The sequence below is a fragment of the Rhamphochromis sp. 'chilingali' genome (genome assembly GCF_963969265.1).
Source record: "Rhamphochromis sp. 'chilingali' genome assembly, chromosome: 22".
Lineage (NCBI taxonomy): Eukaryota > Metazoa > Chordata > Actinopteri > Cichliformes > Cichlidae > Rhamphochromis > Rhamphochromis sp. 'chilingali'.
The window spans coordinates 21,370,096-21,393,548 of record NC_137950.1 but is presented as its reverse complement, the minus strand read 5'-3'; the positions used below and the strand labels follow the sequence as shown (position 1 = coordinate 21,393,548).

General features: G+C 42.4%; 1 protein-coding gene across 7 annotated transcripts in view; it reads right to left on the bottom strand.

The window, feature by feature from the left end:
- Window positions 1-847: 847 nt before the first annotated feature.
- Window positions 848-23,453, bottom strand: part of nrxn1a (neurexin 1a) — a 66,833-nt gene continuing 44,227 nt past the window's right edge. For 5 of the 7 annotated variants that reach the window (XM_080872661.1, XM_080872663.1, XM_080872662.1 and 2 more), the window contains 11 exons: window positions 21,144-21,266; window positions 20,439-20,820; window positions 19,855-20,045; window positions 18,715-18,888; window positions 17,328-17,447; window positions 16,290-16,471; window positions 13,892-14,063; window positions 12,877-12,966; window positions 11,519-11,829; window positions 4,355-4,433; window positions 848-3,544 (listed from right to left, as the gene is read on the bottom strand). In XM_080872661.1, coding sequence (XP_080728787.1) covers window positions 3,243-3,544; window positions 4,355-4,433; window positions 11,519-11,829; window positions 12,877-12,966; window positions 13,892-14,063; window positions 16,290-16,471; window positions 17,328-17,447; window positions 18,715-18,888; window positions 19,855-20,045; window positions 20,439-20,820; window positions 21,144-21,266 — 2,126 coding nt within the window. In that variant the 3' untranslated portion in view covers window positions 848-3,242. The remainder of the gene's footprint in view (window positions 3,545-4,354; window positions 4,434-11,518; window positions 11,830-12,876; window positions 12,967-13,891; window positions 14,064-16,289; window positions 16,472-17,327; window positions 17,448-18,714; window positions 18,889-19,854; window positions 20,046-20,438; window positions 20,821-21,143; window positions 21,267-23,453) is intronic. The other 2 variants (XM_080872665.1, XM_080872666.1) reach the window with 1 other exon arrangement.

The window sequence follows — 23,453 nt, the reverse complement described above, 5'->3', positions numbered from 1 at the left end:
ATACTAATAATCTGATTGTGTGTTGTACAATCAGATTATTGTACACTGTCGAGAAACAGCGTTATTTTGTATTCACTCCATAAATATTGCAGGGCTCTGTCTTTATCTTTGTCCTAGCTGTCTGTGGCCAAGGACAGCAAAGCAGCAGATGGCTACAACCTAACACAAGCCTTTTGTTGAGCACAGACTGTTCTGCAAAGACAAAAAGAAAGCAAGACAAACAGCGAGAGAACAAGATAATGCAACTGGGGAGGTGTTTATTGAAATAGCAGCTCTTTGTATGTTTCACCTGAGGATGCAAGTTCAGCTCTGCAGTCTCAGGGATCTTTCATCCGGCAAACAGCAACTCTGCAGAGACTTTGCGTTTACAGCACAGAGTTGTGCTTCAAAGCCCTGTTTAGTATGTGCAGTGGGGTATATTTGTGCATTTGCCATCCCAGTAAAATGGTGTGGGACCTAGAAAGGAAGAGCTGCTTTCTTTTCTTAATTTGATGAAACAAAAGTTGAAAGGATAAAACAGAATGTGGATAGATGTGCAATTTATGGTCTCTGAATTTACAGAAATGCCCTTAATTTCTGTACTTGTTACATGAGAGACTGATGACAGTCTCTTATGTCCATTAAATAAGGTTTGCTGGAACTAAAAGACATGCCTGACATCAATCTTCTTTTTATTGGGAACTATTCCTCTAAGATCTGCCCTCTGATTCCCTGCTACCTTTTGACTTGTGTTAATTAGACAGTCATCCGATATCATCATAGCTGAGGGGGGTGCGATAATAGGCGCTTTAATGATGTCCGCAGGCAGATGGGAAGTGAAAAACAAACACGCAAAAAGCTCACTTGGGTAATATTTTATTTACTCATTAATCTTCAAAACTATTTTTCATAATAAATTTCCACTTTATGTTCATCAAAGAACCGTAACAATAAAAATAAAAGTAAATACTGTAGAAAAATTGTACATATAGAAAATAAACATGGTTAATGAACACCTAGATGTAGAATAATCCCACTTGTTGAGACGCCTCCTATGTTTTCAGATGGCAACACAACAGAGATAGAGGTAAAGGAAAGCAACAGACATGGAGGAGAGGGAGACGTAGTAAACGAGAGGGAAACACGAAAGAGGCAGGTCAAAAAGGCCAGTTAAGGATGGCGAGAATAAGGGGAGATGTTAAGTTAATTTTGACATTTATACTTTGAAATCTCACACACAGTCTGTTTCATGTCCTTCCTTGCCCTGGTCTGTTTTGCATGCATCCGACTGGTTAGTTACATTGCTTGGAAGAACTGTAGGGGCTTGTTCATGTCATGGCACTGTTTGTATCTTGTGGGGCTACACTTATTGAGCTGCAGAGGGCTCAGACACTGCAAAAAGTCCATAAACAGATAATTCGCCATTGCCCATGGGAAACCCATCCGTCTGTCCCGTATTGGGACATGTCACGAGTATTGATTCATCTGTCAACCAACAGCAATGAATACATGAGGACGCAAAGAGAAAGAGAGAAAAGGGAGAGCCAATGAAATCAAAGCAACTCAAGTTGTCGTATAGCCAATGGCATCAAGAACTGGACTTTTCTATCTATTAGCAACACATGGTAACATTTACTTTGTTATGTTTTTCTTTTCCTCAGCTGGTTTTTGCTATAAAAGGTGGTTGGTTAGCGTAGGTATAGTGGGCGTGACCTGTAAGACATCAGGCTAGGAAACAGGATGTGGCCTGTCGTGGGGCGCACGTGTCCGACGGCAACCCACAACATCCCCCTCCTCCTTTCCCACCTGCAGACAAACCTACCACCTTTGGACTTAGTGGGACACGCCACCACTCCACAGCACAGCTCGGGCATGCAGCACACTCGAGATGGTCACGCTTTGCCGATGAAGATTTGATCTGAGAGTCGATTTGGCGACTGAAATCATTGTTGTATCCCACAGACTGAAAAACCATTTGAAGTGCGTACTCAGAAATACTTCAAGCCGAGGTGGTGAGTTTATGATGGTGGTGCGTCACGATGTAACCTCTGGAGTTTCAACGCGGTATAAATCACACGGAGTAAGATAATTCACGTGCAATAAGATCCCCCCCCTCCCTTCCCCAGAGTCTATACTGCCCAAATGTTCCTCATATTCATCATTATCGTTGCCATAACAGTTATCATTATGAGCGTTGTCTTTTTCACCAATGTCTTCTTGTATAGTCTTCAGTGTCAGTTATGAAGATATGCTGCGCTTTTAGCATTGCAGGTAAGTGTATGTCTGCATGTGTAGATCCTTTTTAATTTTACCATGTGTGTGTTTGTATGTAGTCTATGTACGTATGTGTGTGTGCAAGACACCACAGTGCAAGACTGGTGCCTGTAGGTAGCATCTGAAGTCTCCTGTCCAGGAAAACATCTTTCAGTTTTTCACTGATTACACTGTTTTGTGATTTTCAGGGTGCCATAAAACAGCAACGCTGCAGCGTAATAACCACAGCCCATCCGTTATATTAATGGTGCACCAGCCCTGCCGCTGCCTATCCACTCGCAACTCACTGTCTCTCTTTGGCTACACCCTGAATTCCTGCCGTGCTGTCTGAGGGTAGACTTGGACCATTGGTGTGCTTGTTTCCTCAGCATCCTCATTGCTCCTTCTAGCCCCATCTGCTAACAGGGAGAAAGGCCAAGAAGCTTGGAAGAGAGACACTTGGTGCTTGTCTTGGTGCTTTTACATCTTTGTTCTGGTGCTCTGCCTCTCACGCAAACACTCTGTCTGCCATGTGCTTCACTTAAAGTCTTCCTTGACCTCTCTTAGTCCAACTGAAGAGGTCCAACTGTGGCAGGGGAGTCTCTTTTTTTTTTCTTATCAGGCTGACCCAAAATGGTTCTTAACTGGGAGTTGAACTGGTGCTTTCTAAATCATTTGGAATGGTGTTAATGTTCATAAAAGAAGCCTCTCACAGAGGCTCTGCTCATTGGTAAATACTGTACAGTAAGGGCTCATGCCCTCAGGCCAGTCTGTGTGTGTATGTTTGTGCTTGAGTGTGTGTGTGCCTGGGCTCGTTTGTGTGCATGTTTGTGCTTGCCAGCATGTGTGCAGGTGTGATTATTGGGGAGTAAACATTAAGATCAGCATGTCTATGTCATGTGTGTTTGTGTGTATTTTTTTCTTTTTGAGAATATATCTATTTATGTACATATACCGTTATATATATAAAGGTGTATGCGTATATGTCTGTGTTTAAGAAGTCATCCGCCTCAGACATAGTACTCCTTGTCTTTGTTCTTCTTGTTTTTAGAGATCTTGGCGATGCCCAGCGGCTTGTCCTTAGCGCTGCCATTGGGCTGTGTGGCTGAGTTGCTGATGTAGTTGCGGCTCTCGTCCACGTGGTAGGAGCCTTCGTCGCGGTTGCGATACTTGTACATGGCGTAGAGAAGGATGAGGATGCAGAGGGCAGCAGCTGCTACAATGCCCACCACCATGCCCGTAGTGCTGCTGCTCTCCCGCATCTCCTCAGACGGACCCGGGAACATCTTCACCTCTGGCAGGGGAGGGCGGGCTGTGAGGGGAGAGAGGAGGAAATTGATGTTATATGATGGTTTAGTTTATACATTATTAATTTGGATTGCCTGCGATGATGGTGGGAGGAGAACTGGAAGACACAATGCATCATGGTGATGAATTATTTGACAAGCGTTTTGCATAATGCTACACGCTGGTAAGGGAAAGCTACAGCTTAGAGCCAAAGCTGTTTACATATCATCACATAATGCGTAAACAGATTACAGTACACATCGCTTAGAGGAGGATCCAGAGCACAGGTGCACGTTATATCAGGTTTTATTACATACTTCTGACACTTTACAACAGCCAGAGAGAGCTGCAGTACGGTGAGACTTCACACCATATTAAATGATTTATAAGGAAGAATTTAAATATCAAATTTTATGGCTGTCCAGAGATAAGGGGATGGAAAAGAAAAAGGTGAAGGAGGGAGGAGGTAAATAAAATGGGATATATAAAAATGAAATTTTAATGACAAAGAGCAGGATACAGATGGGAAGATAGGAAGAGATGGAGAGTGTTAGGTAATGCCCGAGGGTGGAAACCTGAGCACAAATAAAAAATTAACTGGAGAGCATAAAAATGGGTAGCAGTGCGAGTGGAGGATGTAAAACAGGTAGGAAGCATTGTTTTTTTCTCTCCAAGGGCCACATACTGAGCATGTATATTGATAACTAATCTTTTTTTTTAACTTATTGGATGTTGGCGGCCAGACTTAGAGGGCCCGGGGGATGTATTTTGCCCATGAGTGACATAAAAGCTGCGTAAAGGCAGTTTCACATGTATATTAGTTAATGTTTCTCACCTGAACTGGGGTCACATGGGTCAATGTCTTCATCATCGCTTGGGCACTCAGCTGATGCCACCAGCAGGTCGTCTGTCGACTGAGAAGAGAAGATGGAGAAAAATTGGCAAACGTGTCACACACACACACACACACACACACACACACACACACACACACACACACACACACACACACACACACACACACACACACATATACATACAAACTCATGATCGTCATCATTTCTAAGACAGAAACCATCAGTTCCCCACACCCCTTCTGTTTATTTCCTGTATGTGTGAGCACACAGCACCAATCTTTCGCCCACCCGTTTTCAGTTGACCATAAACACTTCTGCCTGTTACAGCCCCCAGCAATAGCAGGCGGCCAAAACCTGAGTGCCAAGGAGAGAAGAAGAAAGAAGAAGGAGAAGAGAAACACTGAATCCCTTTAAAACCACAAGGAGACTGCTTAGTTATTATCTAGTACTGTCTCAACCCTCCCCATCCTTTGTTCTCTTCTGGCCTTTCTATCTGCATTCTGCCATCTCCATCTGATACTGGCAAATGCTCATACGTGAGGCTGAGGACAAAAATAAAACCAGCCTTCATTAGATATCTGTTAAGCGTTTGATAGTTTATTTAAATCTCTTTTATTCAAAACCTCTCCACGAGCACCATGTTGATTTTCTACTTATAGCCCACCTCTAACCTACACCAATCCACTAATACACTCAACGACCGATCCTTTTCCATGCTTTGCTCCCTCTCAATGGAAAAGGCGCCCTTTTTCCTCTCAGTCCCTGCTCCTCTTGTTGCCATGGCAACTCTAAGTTCAGGCTGTTAGAAATGATGGGGAATAAAAAAAGAGGAAAAAAAAGGGAGTGTGCACCCTCAGCGGGGACCTGTGCGTTGATTTGCAGTTCCAGCCAGAGTGCGAGGAGAAAGGAGAGAAAAGAGGGAGGGAGTTAAAGATAGATGGATGGATAAAAGGAATTTCAGGTGGAGGCTATTGGGGAGAAAGAAAGAGAAAAGAAGACAGGAGAGGAGGAGGAGCACTTCAAAGTGCTGCGGTCTTTACTTAACACGGTGCTAATGTGCTCCGCATATTCATGAACTACTGTTAAACATCGCCCGCCTTGACGCTTCGGCATGAGAGATATTAAATGTGTGAGCGTGTGTGTGCATGCGTGTGTGTGCTTTAACCACACTGGGTGCTCAGTGCCAGCATTAAATTAAAATTGGATTGTGATGCATTGCAGTGGATGTTAGTAACCCACGGAATAAAAGAGAGGCGAGAGAGCAGCGGAGCTAAAAAAGAGAGAAGAGCAACAGAGGTGGAAACTAAAGTGGAGGAGAAATCTAAACCAAATCAAAGCGCTGAGATGTCTAAGTTAGGACAAGAATAGCAAACGGAAACTCATTAAACTGCCATTAAACCTCGCAGTCTCTTCTTCCTGTAGGAGCACAGTTGGTGTGAGTAGCGGAGATGTGAAACCTCTGAAAAAGCCTGCACTGGCCTTACAAGTCTGCTGTAGTCCAGTTTGGCCTAAAAGTTACATTCGGTTACTGATGCTTGACTCGTACTCTTTCCTCAGCTGCCTTTCCAATCAGTTCTGCCCACTGGACTGTCAAATGCTGCTAGGGCGAGCTTAGCCTCTGGAATTCAGCCAGTCAATAAACCCTCTGTGCCTTTGCCAAGAAATAGCACATGAACCAATCAGGCCGTAGGAAACACACCACCCCTGACACCTGTCGGCGATCAATTTTGAGCCACGGTGCTTGATGATTGATTCAAAGACACCTATGTGCCCTCCGCAGACACCTGATTTGAATCCTGACTTCAGCTAAAACAAAAGCCGAGGAGCACATTTTTACAATGTCCCTCCTCTGATCTGTGACATCACCTTGTCAGCTGACCACCCCATCCAAAGGGAGGGTGTCAATTGGAGTATTGATCCACTTATCGCAAGGGAGGCAGTGAACACAAGAGAAAAATGGGGACATGCCAAACACAACTTAAATCGCATTGATTACCCACAGAAGTTCAGAGAAAATCTGCCAAAGCAAGTGTATGCCCGAGGATCCTCCGCCCCTCTGCCTCACCCTCCTTCTTTGTTCCCATCTTTTCACGGTCTATCAATAGAGCATGCTGACATAATAATGGACACAGATGAACACTGATAGGGAGGAAAAAATAGATACAGGTGGACAAAGCGAGCGTGACAAGAAGAATATCTGCATGCTTAAAGAGTAAAATCTCTACCTGAGCCGCCGAACAGTGCCAACGACCATCCATGCCTCCCTGACTGCCTAGTTCACACATAGTAGCTGCACTCAGTCCTCACACTCTCTTGCAGAAGATTCAACAGATTGTCTGCTACTTTCACAACTGGAAATCACACACACATGTACTCACACAAACTCTATGACAGCCAAACATGCTCCATTGGTCTAGTTCTATTTAAACACATCTACACAGACACGCGAGCATACACCAGATCAGGCTGAAGTTGGCAGGCTGATGAAGAGATCCTGACGAGAGAGGAGAGGAGCTAGCTCCACTACTGCAGATGGTGAGATAGACTCATACACCGCCTGCATTAACAGCCTATCACTGGAGCTCAACCACAGACAGGGAGGGAGGGGGAGGGAGAAGAGGAGGGGGGGGGGGGGGGGTGACGAGTAAATATGGAAAGATATGAAGGGAGAGAAAGAGCAAAGGGAAAGCGAAAATAACCGAGGGAAGAGGGAGAAAGTATCACCAGAAGATCGATAACAAGTAGAAGAAAGGCAAGATGGAGACGAAGATGTGAAAGATGTATAGATAGCGATGCAGGCAGAGAGAAAAAAAAAACAGACGGAGAAAGAGGAGAGGAGAGGAGCGAGCGAGGCATGAGACGTGGAAGTGCCTGGGTCAGCTGATTCCTGTAGCCAATTGGGCAGAGCTCCGAGCCTCGAGTTTCTTCCATCAGTCTTCCCATCAAACACAGGTACACACAAACACATGAATGCGCGCAAACACACATCCACCGACAGACAGGGAACATCAAAACCAAACTCGAGCTCTGTGACTCAGCGCAGCCTCTAGCATAAACACTCACACAAACTCTCCCTCTCTTCTCCTCGCTGGTGCTCAGCTGTCATGCATTATTAATCCCTTCCACTTTTCAACACGCAAAAAAACCCCACGAAAAAAGCCTCGACACAGTGTGGACGTCAGGAGGAAGCTCATAACATATTCTTACTGCACAAAGCACTGACGGCAGGAGCAAACCCATGGGGTAACTTAGGCAGATCCACTGAGAGACACACGCAAACTTGAGGCGTGTGCGAGAAACCGGCAAAGTGCTCGGACCCATTGCACCTTTGTAAGACATCTCTCACTGCCCCTCCTCTGATGCAACGTGCTGCAATACAACTTATTGTTCCCGATCCACCTGAGTGTATGCGCGCGCGCATGTGTGGATTCAATGTTTTATGTGTGTCTTGATTAAGGCCAGATTGGTTGCCAGGCAACACTAGGCAGCCTCAATAGGGAAGCTGTAGATTCTTCTTAAACAAGACAAACACACATACTCACAAAAATAGAGTTTGGGGGGCAACTGGAGTGATTTGACTTGCACAGACGAGCAAACGCCCGTGCTGCGGTATATCGAGCATATAGTGGGTCTGACCCACTTCTCATGCTGACTGCACTGCATAGCTCCACATCCCAGATTCAGCATTCACATCAGTAAATCACAGGCGCAGGAACAGTTCGCTTAAATCGCATACACATTGAGAAATTGAGCAGTGAAGAGTGTGAAAAGAAAGGCCCTGTGACAGCACTGTCACTCTGCAGCACTATCCCTCCAGCTCTCATATCCATTATTGATGCCTGAGGCTTAGCTCACAGCTCTCTGCGTTCTATTATTTATGTCTGAAACAGCTGGCGGTTTATACACAGAGGAGCTAGTCTCTGTGGGAGACTGGCTGGGAGAGAAAGAAAGCAAGCAGCGGGTAGTGGGGCTCACTATCTCCATGGCAACTTGTATCACTTAGAAAAAAAAAATAAATCTTTTTTTTCAGTGCTGCTGGCGCACAGTTTTATAACACAGGAGAACTGCAGCACACAGACGCCCACTAAGAGCCTGATAACATCTCTGTAGTGATCTGAACAATAGAGGCGTCTGCGGTGTACCTGCTCACAATGTATCCTCTGACATTAGCATCGACTCTTCAGCTGCTGCCGCTATAAAAATGCCACAATAACAATTTTGTGTTTCTATTGTACCATTTGCATCAGTTTACATATTATGGGAAAGCTATTACATCCTCCACTGGCACAAACAATTCTCCTGCAGTAATTTAGAAGGGAGGGACCACTTAGCGGTAAATTTGCCATCTAGTCTATTTCTGTGATTGTGCTGGAGCAAAAAGTGAGCCTTCTGTCCATTAAAGACAAACAAACAGTGCTGCAGGGCAAATAAAAACCTATTAATCACCCAATATAATTAGGAAAAGTGCCTATGGTATTTCCTGGAGCAAAATCTATGTTTTTTTTAAAGATATTGGACTTTTTAGTTTTGTGGCATTATTTCCTCTATTTGCGGATATATAACTCTAAATAAATCTTGTATATATCCCATGAGCCGCAATCATAGACCCCATACAAAGATGAATTTGCAGTTTACAACATAAATTTGATGAATTTATGTTATTTATGAATTTATTTATGAATTTATATTCAAATTGTTTCTGCATGAGGTCTCTCCCTGTTGAAAGGGAGTTCTTCCTTCCTGCTATTGCCAAGTGCTGCTCATAGGGTTCGACTGGGTTTTGGCGTTTTATGTCTAATCTACCTTGCAATTGTTGCTGTTAAATAGCACTACAGAATACCATATCTTGCAGTGCCAAGGATAGCCAACACGCTCAAATCAAAGTTTAAAAATGGGAAACTCCAGGGTGATATCACAGTGGCTATGTCCAACTTTTATATACAGTCTGTGGCTGCAGCAGACTTATAGATGATAAGACTTGTTCAGACTTTGATTCCCTTTAAAGTCAGGTGAAAGACTTTGATGCTGGAGTATCCTAATGCCCAAGGGGCCTAAGGAGCTGACGCTGTAATTATTATATTTACCATCTGAGTTTTATCTGGAAACTTTTTTGTGCTATACACCCTGTCAGATTACTGCTATGCATGAGAAAAAAAACTATTTTTTTCAGTTCTCATCTGCCTTTGAGTAGCCCCTGAGGAGTCATCATTGTCCACCTTGTGCTTCTAGTTAATTTTAATTTTAATCTACGATGGGTAATGCACGCCCTAACAGGACAATATATAGCAGGCAGAAGGGAAGTAATGAAGCACAAATACTTTAATATTTTCAGGTATTTATACTTTACTAGTCTATTTTTTTTAAAATAGGCTCATTACTTTTTATTTAACACATCTGAAAGAAGATATCACCTCACATCAGAGCACACCTTCAAACACCAAAATGATATGAGTCACAATGGAGGGAATAACTCAAAAAAGATAACCCTATGGGTGTATCCATCATCAGGGCTTATTGCATACAAATAGATGAAATTTATAGTAATTTATGCATCATTTATAGTCTATACTCAGGGATTTAAATAGCTAGAATGATCTGAAACAGCATTCTTGGTGAGACTAATCTGGTAAGACTAGTCTGTAAATTGTGATTGCAGTACTTCTAGCTAGCACTACGGAAACAGAGGATAAAGGAAGTAAATTTGTTTTTTGTTTTTTTTAAGTGGCAATTTATTTCAAACGCAACATTTCTATCAGCTCAACAAATATCAGCCAACGCACAAAATGTTTGTGTGCAGTTTGTCACACAGCGTGTCTGCTAGCTAACAGTACAGCTACTGTATTTCACTCAGAGATGGAGAAAGATGTGAGAAAGACAGGATGGGAGAGAAAGAAAAGAGGTTATATTTGAAGGTAAGGACAGATCAGTGATATCTGACAACCTGAAAGGCTTCAAGCTCCAACATTCTGCAAAACAAACTGACGTATTTCTAACTTTGTATTATTCAAAGTTATATGAAAATACTCAGCTGTTTAGTGTAGGATAAAAAGTTTAGCTTACTGTAATGTGGTGAATGTAAAGCACTGTGCTGGACTGGAGCACAGTGGCTTGGTGTTCTTGGTCAGTGTTAGCTTACATAAAGGGTAGCAGAGATTAATTTGAATTTTAGCTGATGATGCTTAGAATTATTCACTTAAGTTCAATCTCCATCTAACTGTATATTGTCTTGTATAAAGACAGCACAAACAGTATGCTGTCAGTGTAGGGGATGGAAATCAGTCAAGATAGCTTGTTGAATATATCTGCTTACATCACGTTGAATTCATTTGTGAAAACCCACAAAGAGCAGTCAACCTCAGCAGCAGCACAGGTCAGCTGATGACAGCTTGTACATTAAGAAAGACTCCTGGAGCTCCAGTTTAAACCCTGACGGCACACATTTTTCTGTTTGGGTATGGAGGCAAAGTGAAAAAAGTCTGCATTCCCATGTACTAATATTATTTTATTATTATATTAATATAGCACTTAGCTTTGCACAAAAATAGCTTGTAGAAACGTTGTCCAAAGAGCTACTTTTCAGAGGCTCTACCTTTTACAGACATTAAAGAACGTCTGTATTTTTGCCATCTCTGATAATAGCATGCTAAATATGGAACTGAAAGGCAGGAGGAAAAGAAGATGACCACAGAGAAGATTAATAGATGTAGTGAGGAGGAGGACATACTGAGGGTTGGTGTGAAAGGGGATGATGCTAGGGATAGGGTGAAATGAACTGAGCAGTCAAAAGTAGAAGAAATCTGACGTATTATCCAGTGCTTCTTATTATTATGTGAAACACTGCATATGAAACGTGGTCCATGAGTAAAGTGAGCGGAGCTCTGAGCGGAGTATAAAACAATTCCACTTTTCCTGTTATATCTTTCCATCCTTGATTAGTGGGCTGCGGCATGCTAATCCTCTTACTGAGTGCTAAAAGAAAGTTATCAAAGCAAATTACCACTTTTTAATTACCTATTGCCACACGAAAGGAAGATATCTGAGGAATTACATTGGAACAGCAGGTCTTTATGTGACCACACAGATTGGATTTAATAGGTTTTCCTCACATGAGATGACAAAGAAAAGCTTGATGGTGCTCTGACCTGCGGTGTTCCACCCTGCTTCCTGTTAGTGGCTGTGGTGGTTGTGATGTCACTGATGGACGGGGCGGAGTCTGAACGGTTGCCTCCGGCCGAAGCGCTGGACTGCGGGGTGATCGAGGAGGATGGCATATCGCCGACAAGACGCGCGCTCCCCTCCACTTTGATGTGGGGGTGCCCCTCAGCGGCCATGTTGAGGATGCGGAGGCCGTTATAGTAAAGGCCAGCCAGCTGTCCCTGGAACATGGCTGCACCTCGCTCGCCTCCACCAACGCGCACTGTTGTCTGGCTGTTGAAGATGGTCAACTGGCGGCCTACGCAGACACACACAAACACCCGCAACCAAACACACATAGAAAAAAGGTGGACAGGCGCACGCAAATACAGCCACACGCACACACACACACATTCCAGTGGTCACATACGTGCGTACATACACACAAAGTAAGTGTTACACAATCCACCACCCCAAAGCCATGGTGAGAGGATGGGATAGATTATGCATGGCAGAGCAAAATCGAAGCCGTGGAGAACCGTGGAGAAGGCTGAGGCTGAGAGAGATAAGAGTGAGAACGGAGAACCAGAGAAGGAGAAGGGGGTGAAGAGACTGAGAAGTTGACGAGGAGGATGAAGAGGCAAAGAACAGGAGGAGGAGGAAGAGTGAGCAGATGAGAGGAGTCAGAGGGCCCCGAGAAGACGGGGCTGACAGATGGTTGCTATGGTGATGGCTGTGCGGCACGACATTGTATTTGAAGGAGCGACAGACAGGCAGACAGAGAGACAGAGATCTAGAGAACTGTTGTCACAGCCCTATGAAGCATGCACAGGTTATAAGCTCTAGCACTGCTCACTGTTAAAGGGACTAGAGTCTAATTTAAGGAGCTCTGCTGAAGTTTAGGAGGAAAACTTTTACATTTTTTCAAAAAGAATTGCTCTATTAGTCATTTCAAATTTACATAATTCTTACATGGCACAATACTTTGCATGTACTTTAATTTGATTACAAATTTTTTTTCAACATATAGTCTTTAGTAAAATGCTTTATCGTTTACAATTTGATAGGAAACAAAATTATTTAATAAAGCATCTTTTATCAGTACTTCTTTTCTATTTTCTGATTTATTCACATTTAAATCTCTCCATCGTCCCTTTAACCTGATATTATCAGATACACACTAACAAGATACGTTCACAGGCACTACAGTTTACACAGTATTACACACTACAGCTGCCCAACTTTTAAATACTTAGTTATGGATTTAGATTTTTAGATGTTAGTTGATGGTGCACAATAAGTCAACTGTCTTCAAATTGTATTTTTTAAGCTGAAAGTTTTAAGGAATTTTAATCAGGGTTTTTACCTTTGTCGAGTAGCCAATCGTCAACTACTCGACCGAGCCGATAGGGGATTCGCTGTCTGGCGATGGCCAGGCGCTCGTTATCAATGTTGCCTTTAATTTAGAGATGAAAACACAGTAGTAATTACGCACATCCAAACTTGGTACAGGAGCTGGATACAAAAAGAACAGCAATGAAAAGAAAGTAATGGTCTGCTCATTGTTGGCATGTCACTGTGTTAAGGTCAGCTTGAAGAGAAGAAGAGCTGAATTCACTACGTTTCCACTGAGCGGACTCTTACTCTCTGTTCATTGGGTTTAATTTAAAGAGACATTTCAGGGGTTAACATCTGCAAGAGCACAGGGAAATAATGTTACAGCTGTCACATACTGCCTATATGACTGACTGAGTTTAGTGTTACATACTCACACACACCTCACAACAACTAGCATTTAGCATTTTGGCTATGAGCTACCTAAAGCCTCATTGTGTTAAAGACTACTAACTAAGATTACCACTTTAAATATAAAACCCAACAAATATAAAAACAAATACTATACTCAACAAAATACACTTTTTTCTTTTTCTTATTTTTTACTCTAGTTAAACATTTATCTCCAAATATGACATGTTTTTAAATTATTATTTGACCAAAAATGCACCAGCTGTTATTATTTTCTTTTATGGTGAGAAAAAACAACTGTATTGAATATTTTCATAAATTACCTTTAACACTATTTAACAGGCCTAACATAACATAGCTGGCTAGTATACAAGCTATTGTAAAAACGACCTCATTTTATGGTTTAAAAAGTCATGTTTCATGTCAGATCACACATATTTCATTTCAAACACAATAACATAAAACAAAGCTGCAATTATATGTCTCAACCTCAGTGTTTGAATATAAACATTGAAAGAAAACACTGATTAGAAAGTGAGTTGAATTGGAATAAAGTATAGCTGGCGCTGCCCCCAGGACAGGCAGTGGTGTGATGAGTCAGAGGGTTGGGCCTATACGTGCGGGGCAGGGCCTACCTGAGGGATAACGCTCTATGACCGGCAGGTCGTCCAGCTGGAGGGTCGCATTGCCACCACTGCGGGTGAACCGAATTACGTGGTACTTCCCGTCGTTGACAAACTTGGAGCTCTCCTCGATGTTGATATCGTCAGTGCCGACATTAAACACTACTCTAATGTTGCCTTTGTCCTGAGGAGGAGGAGAGGTATGACAACATTTTATCAGATGTGTAAAGGTCAGGATATTACCAGTTTCATGTCTTTTGGGTATGCACAGCAGAGTGTGTGTGACCACGTATTTGTGTATTAAATGGTGTAAAAGGACCTGATAAGTTTCACCAAAAACCAAAAGTTGAAAGCAGACAAACAAAGGGGTGGACAATGAAAACCAACGCTGTCTTAAGTATGGTGAATTTAAGTACTTGGCCCATGCCTGCTTAACCAGCAGCTGCAACTGATTCAAATAACTTCAATTGTTTACTCAGAATGATAAAACTATTTAATCAATGCTGAGATAGAGCTGGGCTTTGGGTAGATGACCTTTGAACCTGGATCAAAATCTGCTCAGGTTAGTGACAAGTTATGCTGTTTTCCAACTTCATCTTGGATCAGTAAAGGAATCAGTCTTTCGCATTCCAGTCATAGTCTAGACAGAATTGTCACACATAATGGCCAGGGAAAAACTCCAATCCGGCCCAGTGAACAGTTTTGGAGGAGGATATACATTTTGGACTTTTAACTGTATTTTCATAAGTTTCACACTTTTTCCTAATGATTAAGACCACGGACATTTATACTATAGTAACAGATTGACAATTAAATGACAGAAAATTTCCTGTTTTTTTAACTATTGACTACAATAATTTATGTTTTGTTTTTTTGCTTGTTTTTACAATGAGTCAGGAGTTAAAAAAGATAACTTTTTTGTAAATTAACGAAACCTTTCCAACTTTCCACATCCTTCCATTTACTACAGCTGAATTTCTTTATCCTGTAGAAAGATTGAGACATACTGTTGCACCTCTTTTTTTTATATTAAGATACCTCAGGGCTTAAATGTGTAATTAAAGTTATTTACACTAACATAAAGCCTAGTTAAAATCGACATGAGCCATATGTGGTCCTCAATGTTAAAATAACTTTGAGATCCTTGGTCTCGAGGATGACATCAGTTTCCTGCCAAAATAAGGTTGTTTTATATTGTAAACTATACCAATGATGACATAAAATAACAGCTATAGCAATCGTTGATGGCTTATTTTAATGATCGTAACAGTGCTATTTTCATAGTCCTATTTGAGCAAACAAATGCTTCAAACTGAAACTGCTCTGTGATATTTCACGATTTTCTGATATTTTACCGTGCAACAAATAAAAGCTCGATTATGAGGATGTGAAATCTTGTGAAGGTGTTATCAACCATTGTAGAGATAAATGTGAGAATTTATTTTAGGAGGTATTGCTCACCACTTGTCAAGTACCCAATGCTGGGATGTTTAATAATGTCCATGTGTCTGTTATGACTGTACAAGTGAAAGTTTATGAGAGCTTGCTGGGACAAGGTTGATCACTGAGGGCACCAAGACCCTCAGTAAAATACACAGCTGAATGCAGTTTTGTTGGCCTTAATTTATACTTAATTATCATTTTAAGAGAACATGTTGTGCTTTGTCTTATTTTCTGTCCTATACATACTGCTACAATAGTTCACGGTCATAAACATGGCTTAAGTTTCAAATAATGAAGTCAGGCTATGAACAAGGAATCCTCATGATCCCAAAGCTAAAGCTTCATACTGCTCAGCTAAAGACAGTTGTTTCTACTTTTATGGGGGATATCCCTGATATAGTCATCTCGGACAGGTGGCTCTCCAAACCTTCTGTTTGTGAGAGAGCCAATCAGAAGAAAGTTGACTTAAAGAGAGAACATTACCAGATTGTTGGCTGAACTGAGGTACTTCATAGAAACCTTCTATAATATAAATAAGGAGCTGGAAATTAGTATATTAGGTCCATTTTATGCATGATCACTAATTTTTACACTAAAAATCAATTAATGTAATTATGCAGCCCGGAATCAATAAACAAATAGCTTCTGTTACTGGAAGGGAGGAATAAACGTGTTCAACTCTTTCATAGTGCGATATAATTTCCTTATGAGAATTCATAACAAGTCTTTTTGGTTTAAACAAGGAAAATACACAATCTGTAAAGGTTTTGCCATAATTACATGTGTCATTTGGAGTGGTGGACCATCGTATTATGATGAAGAGTGAATACTGTTAATAGATATTGAATGCACACAGTTCTAATTACAAGTGTTGTTACTGTAGCAATAGCTGACTAAATGAATACAAACAAGAAATACTACATGAGAATGATAAATCACATAAACCTTGACAAATTGTTGTACTTACTATCTGCAGCTGAAGGTAGTCTCCCAGGCCGGATGCGCTGTCCACCCGAAGCAGAATGGCATGTTTCTGTTGAGTGCTGAACCCGAGGGCAAGCCGGTCAGCCCTGGTGCTGGGACGCTCATTAGGGGGCCATGTGTAAATCACCAAGCCTCCATCACGGGCAAAGATATAAGTGGTTCCAGCTGGTCGACACAGATAAAAAAAAATGTAATTACAGGTAAATCTGTGTGTTGTGATGGTGTTATCTGCCATCACAGTTCGACCACTCCAGCTGGTAAATCTATGTTTTGGTAAATCTTTTAAACACAAGGAGCATATTGGAAAATAATAACAAAAAACTTAAAATGTCACAGCTGACTGGCCTTTTCTATTCTGACAAGTCCTTCTCCAGGCTGTTTCCCAAATTACTTATCACCATTACTGCAGGAGGCTGACTGTATAAGTGACTCAACCAAATAACAAATCATATAATTGTTTGACTCATAGGGTGACTTAAAACCAACATATATCTCTCTTCTAAGGTTCTGGAGGATGAATTAATGTTTAAAGCTAGAGAGCATGGAGACATTTTTAATCTAATGTTACACATAGACACGCTATAGAACAGCCAGTTGAGGGATTGGTATTTTTTTTTACAATATCAAAATCAACAGTTGACAGTGCCCTCCTGTGGAGGCTGAGAAAAAAGGCACAAGATGATGCTGTGATTTGGTGTTTCAAAGCAAATCATTCGACTGCAGCATTTTCACATCTGCAGTTCTGCACCACAGTGAAGATTTGATTAGGTTTATTTCTTGCAGTTTAGAGAGTCAGCCGCTGTGATTCACCTAACTCGGTTAAATCAGATAACAAACCTGCTAACAAAAGGCAAATGCATGATGAAACCAGCATGATCCAAATGCTGGTAGATAACGTTTTTCAAGTTGGTATCTACTTTGAATACAGCAGATAACAAACTCTACACTTGAGCTGTCTGCACCACAAAAAAAACTGTAATCCCCCCTGGGCCTGGGAAAGACCATAAAAGCAAAGACTCACCATCGTTACACAGTGGCCCGGCGTATGAAGTCATGCTGCAGTCACAGGTGAAGCCCTCCCACTGCTGCAAACAAACTCCCTGATTTGAGCAGGAGTCTTCTTGGCAGGTAGTGCTGGGTCCTGCAGTGACAGATGTGGTTGGGTGGAAGGGTGCAAAAGTTAGGGAAATAGAAAAAGATACATGGATTTGGTTTTGTGTGGAGCCCAATGTGTTTACAACATTATTAGAGTACAGTGTGGTTATTTTTAAACTGCATTTCCTTGAAAAACTTTGCAGTTTCAAATGGTTGAATAGGCTTTTTGTGCTGTAATGACGTTATTATTAGTAGTATTAGTCAGACTAGGATGTTGTGGAAAGGCTCCCATTCTTTAGCTTTACACTAACAGGATCCAGTATAAACACGAATGAACCTAAAGTGTGTTATTCAGTGAAAAGAGCCAAATGTGGAGAGCATGCAGGTGGTGAGGTTAAATGAATGGGGCGAGGACAGGAGGGGAAATTAAACATAAGAGAGCAGAGTTATGTTTAAAGGCCTTCATCTCAATACTCTTCCTTGAGCAGTCGGTCACCATTCTCTCCCTGCTTCATGCTAAACGACTCAGGAGGAGGAGAATGTCAAAGTGCTAAACTTAGCTCTCCTTCGTTGCCCTCAACACAAGGCAAGGAGGAAAGAGTGTGAAATGATTCACAAATGGAGTATTGAAGTTGAGGTTAGGAGTCAGTAGGAGAGAGGTTAGAGAGCATGCTGCAAGGTGGTGGAGCTGTGGTCAACTCAAGTCAAGCAGTGGTAATGTTGCTACTGTGATGAAATCACTACGGTGGCTAGGAGAGGATAGGTCTCCTCTGACCTTTGACTCTGGATCACTGGGATCCACACAACACTGGACACCACTGGGTAGTTTTAAACACACGCACACACACGCGCGCGCACGCACACACACACACACACACACACACACACACACACACACACACACACACACACACACACTCACACACACGCGCACACACATTTCCTCAGCATCACACACACACAAGTGTCTCTTACATGCTCGCACAAAGCGATATACCTTGCAAGTCAGCTTTCATCAATGTAACTTTTGTCAGCCAAACAAAAAAGCAAACAAGCAAATTAAGTTAGATGGTTAGTCAATGCACACAGATGCCTGTGAACTACTGAAAGAGTGGATCAGAGAGAGAAAACACAATGTGCAGAAAGACTGAGGAGGAGATGAAAAGAAAGAGAGTAAAGTTTACATCTAACAGGCCAGGAGCTGGGTTAGTGGGTTATGCTAATAACAGAGAGCATGATTTAAATGAAAACTGAAAGAAAAAGCAGTTGGGACACGGGGCTGGAGCAGATCTGCCGTTTTGTCTGCACCTCACCTTCACAGCCCCTCTCCACTTGTCCCATGGTTGCCAAGGCATCAGCCAAAAGGTCCGGGAGCCGTCCGTTTAGATCGACTGTTGCTAAGCAACCCTGAAATCCCTCACGGGAGTGGACAAGCTTAGGCAGGTCTCGGTACATCTCTTTGGAAACGCCCCCGATGTACAGATCACCTGTCGAGGAGCAATATAGTGAATGGCAGCTTCACAAAGCAAACACGAACTGTCTAGTTTTGCATGACTGTATCAATAATTTAATTGCAATAAATTATAAATTACTTTATCAACTAATTGATCTAATCACATAGCAGTGTTGTCACAAGGTCAGTGAGCTCAGCCAAATATTTTCAGTTAGTCAGTTAGTTATATATAGTACCAATTTAATTTAGCTTGATAAATTACACTAGGTTAATTGTTTTTGCATGTTTTTACCCTTTAATTTTTTTTTATAAAACTGTTTAATTGCTTTCTTAATTAGAGTTAGAATAATAAAAGACACTACTCTCATATCTGTATGGTAATAAGTAGCTACCTCCAGAAGCTGGTTCGGGCAGACTACTGGATCTGCGCTGCCTCATGTACACGAAACATAACTCTCCTCACATCATATACCAAACACACCCTCCCAATTTGGTAGTCTATTTAAGCTACAAAATTTCTTACCTTTCCCTCTGACATGTCAGTGCCACTACTGCCCTACATCACTGTCTGCTGTTTGCAATCCCTTCACCATCCCAGCATCCACCTGTAGACTCCGGGGGGATGTTTACTCATCACTTCCCAATTTTATATTTAACATATTCAATGGAGTGATGAGCTCAGAGAGTGTCTGCCAAGCTGCATGCTGCTGCTGTAACAAATCAGTTTAAACGTGAGCTGTCTGACTGAACTTTGTTTACTACAAAGGCTGGAAACAGGGAGATACGGCTAGTCTCGTTCTGCTCAAGGTAACAACACCTCCAACTTCATTGACTCAGAAGTAGTCTGGCACACAACCTCCACAAAAAACAGCTAGTTTGTGTTTAAAACAAAAAGAGGTGCGCGTATTACAGTATACGGTCTCATTAATAATGCAGATAATTAAGATTTATCTCGTGTCAGCTTCTGTATCTAACTTTGAATGCCTTTATTTTTGCGTACCCTTTAGGTCAAGGTTCTTGGCACCCATGGTGGTCTGTGTGGTGACTTTGGTGTCAATCTTGACTGTGTGGAGATTGTTAGTGTCTCTGGATATGTGCACGTTGTGCCAGTGGTTGTCATTAAGAGGACTGTTAGAGTTGCCCTTAATGAGGTGTGCTCCGTTTCCCAAGTCAGAGATGTAGTGAAGGTAGCTAGAGAAGGAAAAAGAAAAAGAGAGGGGAGGGGATTAAATAACTGAGAAGTGAAAAGGGAAATTAATCGTACTTGTGATGAAGAACAACACAGGGTCATCCGCTCCGGGGCATTATTATCTGTCTTTTAGAAGCTTAATTACAAGAATAAAAAAAGAGCTGCGTGACTTGTGCATTTTTCATATCGTACACTTAACAGCCCATTTCAACCTTAAAGTCAAGAAATTTTTATTTTTTTGTTCATCGAGGATGATCTTAATAGTAAATTATAAATTTCTGCAGGACAAACATTAACATGAACAAGTAAAACTGCCTTTTATGAGTAATATTTTATATTTTATTTGACGATGACTGACTTAAGGTAAATCACACACAACTTATTGTCCAGCTCACCCTTTAACCAGCTCTACCACTATGAAGTCATTGCCGTCTCCTCTGTTGAAGAGGATAAGACCGTCTGGGGACGTCGTCTTGAACTGCATGAAGAGATGCATGGAGTAATAGGCCTGCAGCGTGGGCAGGGTGACAAAACTGGAGCGGGATCGGAAGGTGACGGGGTCAGCCACAATGCTCTTATAACCGATAACAGCATTGAGCTCGCAGTAGTCAATGTCGCCGTTCTTGCACAGGTCAATGTAGGGCATGCCGTTCAGCGTCAGGCCCTGAAGGTGGCCGATGAAATTGGAGGGCACGGCAGGCATGAAGCGTTTCTCAGTCACAATGCCCGTCTCCACATTATGGAACTCCAGCTGGGTGTGGTCACCCGCCATCTGACCTGGTGGCGGGGTAAACTTAAAAGGTGAGGGCTTTGGAAAGGTGGGTTTCAGGTGGAACTGTTCAACACTAAAACTAAAAATATTATTTATTCAACATCCTCACTATGAATAAAAGACAGACTAATACTAAAGTAGACACTATCATGACCACAATCACAATTCAGTATGATTGCTTTCAGGCACAGATGCTCTCTAAAAAAGAAATAAACCGCTTAATGTTCAACACAGAATTCAAGTGGATGTCTACACTCCAACTTAAGACCTGGAAAAAGTGTCATTTTATGGGGAGAAAACAAAAAATAAGTCAGGCTGCTGTGGTTACCTTCAGCAGGCTGCAGGTCGTCCACGGTGAGTTTGAGGCTCTTGCCACGCCGGACTACCCTCACCGTGTGCCACTCATTATCATTGAGGTTTGACCCAGCAAAGATGGTCTCTGGGCCTTTACCTACACATAGCCCAGAGCACCATTAACATATTGCATAAAGATGAGGAGAGAGACAGAAAGAGAAACAGATACAGAGAAAGAACCAGAAGAAGGAGAAGAAGAGAGCCAGATAGTTTGAGTAAAAAATTAAGGACAGAAACTGAGAAAATGGAAGCTAATAGTAGCAGGGGAAGGAGCCATTCATACCCTGGGGAGACAAACACCTCAGTGTTAACGCACTCTTTCCAGACAAACAGACATATAGACAGACAGGCTTCTTTGCAGATTTACAAGAGAGACAGATGACGTGACACAGACAGACAGAAGGATTAACATAAATGGATGTTGGGGGTGTCTAAGACTGGAGACTGTGAGTCACAACAGGCCCACGCTGAGACAATCCATCTGTGGACAGATCGCACCGCCATGACGTTCTCCTACAACCCACACATGCACAGACAGCAAATTCAGACCCCCTTGACCACCCAACAGCCCTCTCGCCTCCACACTTATACTTGTTCAGGTGCCTGAATGTAGGAGATTTGCTTATGCAATGCTGCAGTCAGCCTCATGGTGGCACTAGACACACAGTGGAACATCAGCGTGCTCTCCAAGGTGCTGATGTGCTGCAGAATGAAAGAAGCTGAGCTGTCCTCTCGTGATGTCTCTCTCTCTCTTTGCTCATCTACCAGCTCATATCTTCACATAGTTGACTGCACACATTTGACAGGCTGACTGTTCCCCAATCCTCAGTGTCCCCTTGCTTCTACTCTTTACAAGCACCCCACCAACCTTGAGCGCAACTCCCACTACCTCCCAACACACACAGGCATACACTTACACATACTCCCCTTCCCTCTACTTGCTTTGAGAGTCTGCTTACAGTGACCTATAGGCGGTAATGACGGGGGAGGTGAGAAGCAAACTGACCCGAACGAATTCTGCTGCAGAAAATGTCAAGCATGCCGACATCAATCACGGAGGCACACACATACGGTCCCACACAGTCACACACACATATGAACACAGGTAGAGAGGTAAAGAAATGTAGATGTACAGGCTGCCGACACGTAATCATAATTAAGTCAATCAAAATGGATGTGGTGTGAAATGTGTGTGTGTGCAATTGTGAAGCTAAAAGAGTGTGTTGGTGGACTCGGAGAGCACAGAGGGTTCCCCTGAGGAGACTCAGCTGTGCTCTGGGCATGAGCATCTCATCCTGTTACCATGGATCATTGCCTTGCACTGAGTGAGGGAAAGAGTATGTGCATGTATGTGCGAGTTTATCATGTGTGTATGCGTGGACTTTTTTGAGTAGTAACTGAATACTCAAAAAACAAGCAGACTGATGTGACAGTGAAGCAGTGATCTGTGTTAACCTGGGAGGGAGAGACAAATGCACCCACACCCACACACACACACACACACACACACACACCTATTCTGGGTCAGCGTTAAAAAGCCATTCAGTGAGTTACTAGTGAAGGCTGTGGTGGTCAGCAAACAGCCTGTGAGGTTAAAGCAAAAGATGAGAAATGACTCAAACAAAAAAAACACAAGGGAGGCTGATTGTTGCTTGGAAAACATAATTCAAGCCAAATGACATGCGAGACATTATAAAAGCAGGACAATGAAAACAAAACAAAAAAAAGTGTTTCATATTTCAATAGCTCCAAATAACAAATGGCTTTTCTGAAGGATACGCCTCAAATCTCTCCCATGCCGAGGCTTTTATTTGACTGCTGAGTGGACTATTTCACTGGCGCCTGCCTGTTAAATACATTTCCCCCCTTCCCCCTTGAATATCATATGTATAATTTATTGTATGCACACGGTGTGCCAGAAAAGTGGCTGCCTACTGAAATGTTCATTGAGACAACTGGTCTAAAATTGGCCAGCAGACATGCGGAATAGCAACAGTGCTGTGTGGCTAGTAGGGTTTCTATGGCAACAGCAGTCGTCCATTTCACCACCTCTTTGCCGTCACAGAGCATCCGCTTCTTTCGCTCTCTCTCACTCTCCTGCTTTCTCTGTGGTCGTGACAGAGAGAAACTCCACGTGAGGGAATTAAACTTCATCAGGGATTCAGCTCCACTCACAGCAGCATGAACAGGAACACACACTAAAGAAAACACACACACACACACAGACACACAGATGGGCAATGAAAAGACTACAGAATGCAAAGGCACTCACACAAGCACACAC